We start from the raw sequence: 12360 nt of genomic DNA on the forward strand, positions 1-12360 counted from the left end.
GACCTCTCTAGAATCATATATTCTATTCTATGTAATTAACAAACATTTTGCTCAATTCACAATTCAATTAAAATATAATTTATTGGGTCACAAATATAATATAGACACAAATAGCAAATATAAATTCCACTAGATGTGAGTGAGAATCCAGGCTCTCATTCTTCAGATGTTCTGTGGAGACCACTGACATAATCACTTAATAAATTAAGAATAGTGTAAAATGATTCCAACCACCAGTATAATATGGTAACTTAAATCTTCTATGCCAAAAATTGTCCACACTAAGGCAATGTTTTCTTTAAGCAAAAACTAACGTCCCACAAAAAATAAAAAGGGAAATTTGAACTAAAAAAATTTGCGGATTGGATATTTATGTCCTCCATACCTGAGTTCCTTTGAGACCAGGAGGTCCAGGAGGCCCTCTATTTCCAATAAGTCCCTATAAAAGCAATGTAAGCACACACACAATAAAAATTTTAGACAAATTAATATTTTTTCAATCGGCATTAATCTGAAAATTGGCAATACTATTTGGTACTATTCAATTCCCTTTAGGAAGTTATCAAAATGGGGCCAAAGGGTAGATGAGTAGAAAAATACAGAACATCCAAAAGTTGGGAAACAGGATAAATTTATTTATAAACAATTTGTTAATGTTCAGATAATCTGCTCAGTGTGTTACTCTTTAACGGGACACATTTTCAGAAAAAGTACTTCTAAATTTAAAGCAATGGGTCACACTGTTAATCTGATAACAATACAATAAATACATAAAAGAGTATTCACAAAATATGAACACAGATGGAGGGGACATATAATATTTTAATCTGTTAAGAGACTAGCAGAGCCTGGAATTATTTATACTAAATGCTCTTCAACTAATTTTCTTTCTTGATACAAGCTGATAAAAGAGGAAGTGATTTAAAAAAGAATGTGACTAGAAATTTTAAAATTAAATCTTTTGTTAATCAAAATTAATGTTATTAAAAATAAAATGTTCTACAAATAAAAATTGATCAGAGTAACAAAAAAAAAAAATCTATCTATTTCAGAAAACACCCTATAACATTTATCCAACATGGTAAAAAGGTTTTCCTTTTTTTATTAAATTTATTGGGATGACATTGGTTAATAAAATTGTTTGGATTTCAAGTGTACAACTCAATAATACATCATATGGCAAAGTATTTCTTATTCAGTTCTGTTCCCTTAACTATGCAATCTGCTAGCAAAGTTTTAAGAAAATCTCTTAAGAACTACCTTTGGAGTTATTGCTTTTAGTAATTCTATAATCACTAAAAGGTTTTATATAATTTTAACTGTAGTAAATAACTATGACTAATAGCTGATCTACACAGTTGACTGTGAGCTTTAGTTTTGGAATGCAGTAGTGTGACAAACTTCCTGAGAATCTTTCCTTCATGGTATACCTTGCTCTATCATTGTTATGTTTGAACACAATCAAAAAGTGAAAAACTCTTGGTCAGTTTAAAAGTCTATAATACATTATCACAGGCTTATTATATACATAGCACCATTCAGGAAACTGCATGACTTTGGGCAATAAACTAAAATTTTTGTGCAACTTCTTATTTTAAATAGAAAGAGATGGATTCAATTATTGAAATGAGCATATATTGGTTTATACAAGTCCAACATATATTTATCTTCTTTCAGGCAAAAGCATCCTAATTTTCCGTATGGAAACATTCTTTCCCCAGTCTTAGTCCATGTGGTTTGAAGGGAGAGACTCTACTCCTGATTACATTTAAGAGTAGACACGTGACCTAAGTTAGTCAACATATTCTACATCCCTAGAAACAATTGGTTCAGTAATGAGCCAGGAACACAAGTCAGTCTAACTAAAGCAAATTTCAGACTACTGTTGAACAACTCGGAAGACAATAACATTAGGGAAGATATAAACCGAAACAGTAGGAAACCATGAAGGAGAAAAAGCTTGAGGATGAAATCAACAAATTAACAAATGGAGAGAGTAGGAGCGATCGATCGAGTTTTAATGGTACTGTGAAGGATCCTGAATTCAGATGTGTCTGAATCATGTTTAAGTGTGTTATTTACAACTGAAAGAATCTTGACTGATAAAATAATTTCTAACTTTTTTAATATCTAAAATACTCTTTGAGATCTCTAAGTGATAGATTTTAAGTATTTAGACAAACTTAATATATGGAATTAGAATGCTATAATATTTAAATTCCACCATAGGATATCTAATGTTTAATTATTTAATTAATTTGTTCATTCATTTCTTCATCCAACATTTTATTAATCTTCTAGTTTGTGTAAGGTTAAATAAACATCACAATATTAGGTCCTAAGTACACAAACAGAAATAAGACACAGTCCCTGTTTTCGCTGAATTGCTAAGTTACTATGGATGATGGCACTTTAAAATAAAAATTAGTAAATAATAATTTCAATAGAAGTAAAAGTATAAGCAATGTGTAAATGGGAGCCTAGATGAAGGAGCCCAATCTTTCTGAAAGGGCGGGAAGTTTTCATTTTTAAATATGCAAAAAAATTTACGTTGAGTTATAATAGGCTAACAAAAACTTGTAGCTAAAAATAAACACACACCAAAAACTTATAAACAACATTTAGGGCTCAAAAGACATTGATGAACATATAATTTTCAAGTATATGTGTAAGAAACTGGCTCAACTCTTTTTCCAGGGTGTAATCAGGAGTGGGCTGAGTGATCAAAGAGAATTAGGTTCCCATACTCTCTCACTGCATCTATTTACTCTGAAGGAGTGACACCACTGACCAAAAACCAAACATAACTCTTTCAGAGAAGCAGATAAACCCAGATTCTTTTTCCCTTCCTCTTCCAAGACAAACATAATTGTAAAGAAATAATAAAAGGCAGATTAAGAAAAAAAAAACTAGTTATATGTTGTTTATTAGAAATACACCTAAAAACAAAAATACAGGAAAATTCAAAGAGCACAAAATAGAATAAGATATGTAAGAGTTAACAGCCCCAAAATAGTTGAAGTTATTATATTAGTGTTAAATAAACTAGGCTTTAAGGTAAAACAGTTTATTAGAGTTAAGAGGGTAACTAAATAATAATAAAAGGCTATGTTCACCAGGAAGAGATAAAAACTCAATTTTTATGAACCTAATAACATATATTCCAAATATGTAAAGTAAAAACTGGTAGATAAATAAAAAATAAATTGAGAAATCCACACTAGATTTTTAACTCATCTTTCTCTATAATTAGTAGGTCAAGAAGATAAAAATCAGTAGGAATAGAGACGACTTATATAGTAAAATTAACAAACTTAACTTAATGGCCATATGTAGGACATTGTATCCTTGAATTAGAGTTTACAAAGTCTTTACAAGTACACATGAAAGATGTATGAAAACTAACTACAAAAAGGGCCTCTATCAACAGTTGCATCATTAAAAAATTGTAGTACACACACACACACACACACACACACACAGTGGGTTACTATATAGCAGTGAAAATGAATAAGCTTTAATTCCATACATCGACCTAAACTAAGGTGAAGAGATAAGATTGAGTACAAGAAGTAAGTCACTGAAGAATACATTTATGTAGTATATGAATTTCCAAAACAAGCCAAACAATAATTATTTTAAAAGAATATACATAGATGGTAAGAAGTACAGCAAAACAAGACTGTGGTTATTTATAAATGCAAGAAGAAAAGAGATAGATATGATTAGTGAGGGACAGGAAAAAAGTTTTCAATGACCTAGTTCTTAACATGAATAGGGTTAATTATTATTGTTTAAACTGTGTACATGTTTTATGTATCATATGTTAAATACAAATTTTTTTTAAAAAATTTAAACGTATAGAATCTTAAGGCTGGTCCAGATTTGAATTCTAGCACTGAAGCCTACTAGAGGTAAGACCTGAATTCCTTTTCTACAAAATCATGTTACCATCAGGATCATAAGGTTGTTGCAATAAATAAAATGGTACTTAAATTGTAACAGGCATTTGATAAATATTAGTTTCTTTCTCCTTATGCATCTCACATCAATTAGTATTTACAATAGTTTCTGAACTGACATTTCACTTTTTTTTGACTGGCTGGATTTAAAAAATCCAGCTATATCCTATTCAAAAAACACTCACTTTAGATTTTACATAGAATGAAAGAGAAAAGACGGAAAAAGATATCCCATGCAAATGATACTGCAAAGAGAGCAGGGGTGGCAAAGTAAAAAGCTGTCACAAAAGACAGAGGAGGACATTAACTAATGATAAAAGGGTCAATTTATCAAGAATAAGTAACAATTATAAATAAATATGCACCCATTATCAGGGTACCCAAATACATGAAGCAAATGGTGACAGAAGTGAAGAGTAAAATAGACAGAACACAATAAATACAAGATATTTCAATACCCTACTTAAAATAACAAATAAAACAACCAGTGAGATCAATAAGGAAACAGAGGACTTGAACAATGCTATAGACCAAATGGACCTAATATATATATATATTATATATATATAATTATATATATAATTATATATTATATAGAGAATATATATATTCTCTATATAATATATATTATATATAATTATATAGAGAATATATATATTCTCTGTATAATATATATTATATATAATTATATATATAATTTATATATATAATTATATATATAAATATGTATACATAATTCCTTATTGAGCTCACTGGTTGTTTTATTCGTAATATATATATAACATTCTACTCAAAGCAGCAGAATATACATTCCTTTTAAGTGCACAGGGAACATTCTCCAGCATAGATCACATTAGGTCACAAAAGAAGTCTTGAGAAATACAATAAGATTAAAATTATACCAACTATCTTTTCTTAATGAAATGGAATTGATATAAATTTCAGAAGAAAAACTGAAAAATTCATAAATAGATGACAATTAAACAATACATTCTTGAAAACCAATGAGTCAAAGAAGAAATCAAATGAATAACTGGAAAATAGCTAAAGACAAATTTAAATGGACAAATACCATACCAAAATTTCTGGGATTCAGAAAAGCAATACTAAAAGGGAATTTTATAGTGATAAATACTTAACATTAAAAAAGGAGAAAAATCTTAAATAAACTAAGTTTACACCTCGAAGAACTAGAAGAAAAAGAACAAACTGAGCCTGCAGTTAAGAGAAGGAAGGACATATTAAAAATTAGAGCAGAAATAAGTGGAGACTATATAAAACAATAGAAAAAAAAATCAATGAAACTAAAAGTTGGTTTTTTACAAAACTCAACAAAATTGACAAACCTTTAGCTAGACTAAGAAAAATAAGATAAAATTTAAAAAAAAATCAGAAGTGAAAGAGGGCACATTAGAACTAATGCCACAGAAATAAAAGATCATGAGACTAGATGAACAATTATATAACAAATTAAATAATATGGAAGAAATAAAGTTCCTAGAAACATACAAAACTAAATCACAAAGAAATACAAAATCTGAACAGATCTATAACTACCAAAAATACTGAATCAGTGATCAAAAACCTCCCAACCAAAAATAAATAGATAGATGAAAGAAAGACGAGAGAGAGAGAGAGAGAGAGAGAGAGAGAGAAGGGAGGGAGGGAGGGAGGGAGGGAGAGAGAGGAGAGGAAGGAAGGAAGGAAGGAAGGAAGGCAGGAAGGAAGGAAGGAAGGAAGGAAGGAAGGAAGGAAGGAAGGAAGGAAGGAAGGAAGGAAGGAAGGAAGGAAGGAAGAAAGAATAAATTAATTCTAGGACCAGATGACTCCACTGGAGAATTCTACCAAACATTTAATAAGAAATTAATATAAATTCTTCTCAAATTCTTCCAAAAAACCGAAGAGGAGAGAACACTTCCAAACTCATTTTATGAGGCCAGCATTACCCTGATACCAAAGACAGACAAAGACACTGCAAGGAAAAAATTACAGGCCAAAAGTTCTGATGATTATAAAAGCAAAAATCCTCAAAAAATTACTAGCAAAACTAATTCAACAGTACATTAAAGAATCATACGTCAAAACCAAGTGGGATTTATACCTGGGGTACAAAGATTTTTTAGCATTAAAATCAATCATTGTGATACACCGCATTAACAGAATGAAGAATAAAAATAACATGATCACCTAAATAGATGCAGAAAAGCATTTGAAAAACTTAATACCTTTTCATAAAAAGCTCAGCAAACTAAAAATAGAAGGAAATTACTTCAACATGATAAAGACCATATACAAAAAGTCCACAGTTCATGTCATATGCAACAATAAAAAACTAAAAGCTTTCCTCAAAGATTAGGAACAAAATGAGAATCCTCACTTTCGCTAATTTTATTCAACATAGTACTAGCTTCCTAGCTAGAGAAATTTAGCAAGAAAAAGAAAAAAGGCACCAAAATCTGAAAGAAAAAGTAAAATTTCTGTTCACAGATGATGTAATCTTGTATGCAGAAAATCCTAAAGATTCTACAAAATAGTTGTTAGCAATAGTAAACAAATTTTGCAAAGTTTCAGGATATATAATCAACATATAAAAATTCGTTGGGTTTCTATGAACTAACAATAAACAATTCAAAAAGAAAATTAAGAAAACAATCTCATTTGCCATAGCGTCAAAAAAAATTAAATACTTAGAAATGAATGTAATCAAGGGGTGAAAGACTTGCACACTGAAAGCTACAAAACAGTGCTGACATAAATTAAAGATGACATAAACAATGGAAAGACATCCCATGTCCATGGTGTGGAAACTTATAATTAAAATGTCCATACACCCAAACTAATATATAAATTTAATTCAATCCCTAGTAAAATCTCAATAGCATTTCTTGAAGAGATAGAAAAAAAAGAATATTAAAATTCATATGGAACCACAAAAGACCGGAATAGCCAAAACAATCTTAACAAAGATGAACATAGCTGGAGGCCTCACATTTTCAGACTTTGAAATATAAGTTAAAATAATCAAAACAATTTGGTACTGCCATAAAGAAAGACATATAGACCAAAGGAACAAAATAGAGAGCCCAGAAATAAACCCACGCATATACAGTCAAATAGTCTTTAACAAGGTACCAAGACTATACAATGAGGTAAAGATAGTCTTTTCAACAAACAATGATAGGAAAACTGGATATGCAAAATAATAAAATTGGATGCTTATCTTACCCATATATAAAAATAAACTCAAAATGAATTAAAGACTTAAGTACGAAGGCTGAAACCACAAAACTCTTAGAAGAAAACATAGGCAGAAAGTTCCTTAACATTGGTCTCAGCAATGATTTTTTGGATTTAAAACAAAAACAAAGGCAACAAAAACAAAATTGACTACTAATACTTCTGCACAGTTACAAAAATCAGCAGAGTAAAAAGGCAACCTACAGAATGAGAAAATAATTGTAAACTATAAATCTGATAAGGGTTTAACATCTAACATATATAAGAAACTCCTACAACCCAATGGCAACAACAACAAAAAAATGCAATCAAAATAATAAAGGACTTAAACAGATATTTCTCCAAATAAAACATACAAATGGTCAACAGGTATATGTAAAAATGCTCAACAGCATTAATCATGAGGGAAATGGAAATCAAAGCCACAATGAGATACCTTGCATGTATTAGAATGGCTATTAAAAAAAAAAAAAAAGGAAATAACAAGCGTTGGCAAGGATGTGGAGAAACTGGAAAACTTGAGCGCTTTTGGTGGGAATGTAAAATGGTGCAGCCACTAGGGAAAAGAGTATGGAGAATCCTCCAAAAATTATAAATAAAACTACGATATTATCCAGGCACCTCACTTCTGGTTATTTATCCAAAAGAACTGAAAACAGAACCCCAAGAGATATCTGCACTTTCACGTTCATTGCAGAATTATTTGCAATAGCTTATAGGTGAAAACCTAAATGACCACTAAGGGGTGAATAAAGAAAGAAAATGTGGAGTTTTAGACTACTGGACACTGGACTGTTATTCAGTCTTAAAAAAAAAAGAAGGAAATTTTGACATATGCTATAACATGGATGAGCCTTGAAAACTATGCTAAGTGAAATAAGCTGGTCACAGTAGGACAGATTCTATTTATATGAAGTATCAAAAGTAGCCATACTCATAGAACCAGAATGTAGAATGATGGTAGCCAGGGGTTGCAGGAAATGGAAATGAGGAATTGTTGTTCAATAGTATAGCATTTCAGTCATGAAAGAAGAAAACAGTTTAGAGATATGCTGTACAAAATATGCATATAGTTAATATTATACTGTACACTTAAAAATTTGAGAGTAGATTTCACGTTATGTGTTTTTGCCACACACACAAAAAAGGCCTTCCATGGGTTTATTAGCATTGAAATTTTTCACCTTTATATTTATATATATTTGTCACAATCTGCCTCCTAACTTTTTAAGTCAGGTGGGTTTACTTCTGCCTGACATCCTTGTATTTATTTTGTACCTATTGCATGAACTCTCTCATTCCTTGGTGCTACTTGGCCAAATCCAACTTATCCAACTTAAATCCTAATTTTTCTATGAAGTCTCCCAGAAAAATTCCCACGTAAGTTATTCTTTCTTCTGAGGTCTTATTATTCACTTACCATGTACTGCCTAGCTACATTTTAACTACATTTTAAAATTTTTCTTATGTGGAAATCTCGCATTTTCAGAGGATTACAAGTTCGTGGTAGGTGGAAGACCATGTTTTAATCTTGTTTTCATGTAATTGCTTAACAAAATCAATAAATAATTCTCACCACAGTACATTTTACATGTACAAACTTAATAAATATTTTTCAGCTGACTAAATGCTGCCTGGATAATAAAATGGTTAATATAAGAAACCTGTGTATAAAATCCTGATCTAATGTATGCAATGTAAGTCTATATGGCTGGATCAAGGTAATGTCAGAGACATTACCTTGTATTAGGAGTTATACATTTTCCTTTTACCAACTTAACTAACCTCAATCCAGATAAACATGGCATATTTTAATAATTTAGTATAAAAGTTATTTCCATATATTTCCATATATTCCATTATACAACAGACAATAAACAGCCTGTTTTACCATCCCTATTTCCATAGCCAAAGTAACAGTTAAAACCATTACAGTGGTATATAAATTATTCTTCTGTTTTTCTGTTTACTGGGGAACAGAGAATATTTATCGGGTACTCAGTTTTTGCAGTAAACAGCAAAGAATGTGGTTTCACTAATGTTATGGGATTCTTGAAAGCAGACTGCCAAATTGGGTGGCTCTCAAGAAGATGTGCTGAAGTGTGTTTTGTATCTATATACACATACACATACACATGCACACACAATCTCACAATCAATATAACCATAATTAACACAAGTTTCCAATCTTAGTTTGAGGTTTTTAGTCAACTGGCAGAAAAAGAAGAGAAAATAGGCTTTTTAGAGCTTTGCCAAACTGCTCTGGAAAGGATCCTATTTATTTGCAAATAAGGTAATCACGTATTTCAAATACAGCACATGTGATTTTCTTGATGACCATTTCTATAGCCTCAACAGAACTCCAGTAATTTATATTGTCCCCACTTTCCAAACAAGACATGTATATCAAAATAAAGTTAGTTTTAAGATGCTTGCATGACATAGTGTACACAACTAAAGAAAACACATCATGCTAATATGGTCAGTATGTTTGGCTCTGTTTTCCCTTTCTGTTTCTAGAAACAATTTCAAGGCAAACAGTAAAGACCAAAAAGAGAAACAAAAACAGATCCTTCTCAACTTACAAAACATAAAATCATATTCCTCTTCCTTTAAAATTTATTGTTTTTTTATAAAATGATCTAAAATATTAATTTAAAATTCAGTGATGTATATAAATCAATTAGTCTCATGATGGTGCTGATGAGACTACAAGCTAAAAGTAATTCACTAAGTAATTTTAATACCCATTGGAAAGTCAGCCATTGGTATTCATTAAAATATCTAGCTTTCTGGTCTTTTTTTTTCTCACTTTTAAACACTTTAATTCTAAACCTAAAGGAAGTAACAAGAAAGAAATTCTAAAGATCACTATTGTAATAATAATCAAGAGGTCAGTTGGTTTCCTTCAGTTATCTGACATTTTTCTTGAAAATACTTCGATAGGATTGAGGGGAATCATGGTGGAGTGAGAGACATCCTCAGATCTCTTCCCTTAAAACATCAATAAGCTGAACACTTAAAACTGAACAAAAAACACCCAAACTGCTCACCAGCACATCTGAGAGTGGGATCTGCACACAAGAACCACCACAGGTCAGAACCCCGGGTGTCAGGAGGTGGACTGGGAGAAATAAAGATGCTGCCTCTCGCTCCGTGCAGGAGGAGGGGGAAGGGAAGGGTGAAGGTGTGGCAACTTCCCTGAACAACCCTGCCCGGAAGTGCCAGGACTTCTACGCAGCCAGCAGCAGGGCCCTGTTATCAGGGCAGAAAGCAGATAAATGAGACAGGACTGCAGAGAAACAACAGTTTTCACTGGTCCTGGTTGCAAAACTGAGGTCGAGCTGCAGCCCTCAACCCCTAACCCAGAGGGCTACTCCCCTCATACCCTCTGAGACCAAACACCGTGGAGCCACAGGGGACTCTGGGCAAAATCTGCCAAGACTGAAGCTACCTCTCACAGTCTCTGGGAGTTCCCTGCAGGAAGAAGGGGAGGGGAGAAGGTGCAGTGACTTCCCTGAAGAGCCCTGTCTGGAAGTTTGGGGACTTCTACTCAGCTGTAGCAGGGCCCAGTCATCAGGGCAGGAAGCAGAGAAGTAGGATGGGACCGCAGAGACACAATAGTTGATTTTTACTGGCTGTGGTTGCAAAACTGAGGATGAGCCGCAGCCCCAACTCCCAACCCAGAGGGCATCCCCCCAACCCTCTGAGACCAATCACTGCGGAGCACCAGGGGAATCTGAGCAAATGCTAACGAAACTGTTGGCTAAAACTGACAGGGACTAAAACCGAGAATAGAGAGTGTGATTAAATTTCTACATGAAAATTTAAAAAAATACACACATTTTTAAGACTTTATATAAAGCAAGGATCCAAGAGGCTTAGATGCCACCTACTGCAAACCAAAAGAAAAGCGCCTTCTTTGTAGCAAGCTAAAGAGAGACCTTTATAAAATAAATCTTCCTAGAAAAACAGCAGAATACACTCCCATTAACGCCCAGGCGGAGAAATGGCCCATTAAACACCATGAACAACCAAGATGACAAGGCATCTCAGAAAGAAAGAGAAAAATCTCCAGAAAATTCGCTTGCAGACATAGAAATATATGACTTAAATGATGAAGAATTCACGATGGTACTTCAGAATAAACTCAATGAGTTCCTAAACAAGTAATATCGACAATTTCAGGAATTAAAAAAATAACTAGATGAGCAGAACAAGGAGACTGAAAACCATAAAAAAGAACAGAATAGATCTTCTGAAGATAAAAAAAAACATACACACACACTGCAAGAGTTGAAAAATGAAATAGCAACCTTGGGAAATAGAGTCGACCGAGTGGAGGAAAGGATCAGAGATATTGAAGACAGAAATGTAGAAATAAATCAGAAGGAAGAAAAGAGAAACTGAAGAATGGAAAATAATGAAAGAGATATACAAGAACTAGCTGATAACATCAGGAGAGGAAACATAAGAATAACGGACATTATTGAAGGTGAGGAAAAGGAACAGGAATTAGGAAGCATTTTTGGATGAATAGTTGATGAGAATTTCCCAAATCTAAGGAATGAGCTGGAACTTAGAATTCAAGGAGTCAACAGAACACCCAATTATTTCAACCCAAAAAGGCCTTCACCAAGACACATTAAAGTTATGAAAAATGAATGACAAAGATAGAAATCAGGGCAGCCAGGGAAAATAAGATGGTAACATATAAAGGAAAACCCATTAGATTATCATCGGATTTCTCAGCGCAGACCTTACAAGCCAGAAAGGAATGGAACCAAATATTTAAACTATTAAGTGAAAGGAACTACCAGCCTAGAATAATATATCCAGCTAAGCTCACCTTAAGATATGAAAGAGAAATTAAGACCTTTCCAGACATACAAAAATTGAGGGAATTCTCCACTATGAGGACTGCACTACAGGAAATACTGAAAGGAGTCAGCTCACCTAAAACAAAATGACAAAAAATATATATAATTAGGAGTAAGGTGACTAGCTGGCTGATTGAAGCAGAGGAGTGCGATCTTTATTAAGATTAGGGCCACTATAAGCTTAAATAATAAGAGAATTGCTATAGCAAGATAGTAATGAACATTCAGCGTACATAGGGACAAATTAATATAACAATGACTGAAAAGGGGAAGATTCAAAG

The 12360-nt window shown here is 32.5% G+C and overlaps 1 protein-coding gene across 7 annotated transcripts in view; it reads right to left on the bottom strand.

Moving 5' to 3' along the window:
- Nucleotides 1–12360, bottom strand: part of COL24A1 (collagen type XXIV alpha 1 chain) — a 290158-nt gene that overhangs the window by 156631 nt on the left and 121167 nt on the right. For all 7 annotated transcript variants that reach the window (XM_036235919.1, XM_036235902.1, XM_036235897.1 and 4 more), the window contains one exon: nt 386–439. In XM_036235919.1, the coding sequence (XP_036091812.1) occupies nt 386–439 (54 nt within the window). The remainder of the gene's footprint in view (nt 1–385; nt 440–12360) is intronic.

This window comes from Rousettus aegyptiacus, unplaced genomic scaffold (genome assembly GCF_014176215.1).
Source record: "Rousettus aegyptiacus isolate mRouAeg1 unplaced genomic scaffold, mRouAeg1.p scaffold_m13_p_1, whole genome shotgun sequence".
Classification (NCBI taxonomy): domain Eukaryota; kingdom Metazoa; phylum Chordata; class Mammalia; order Chiroptera; family Pteropodidae; genus Rousettus; species Rousettus aegyptiacus.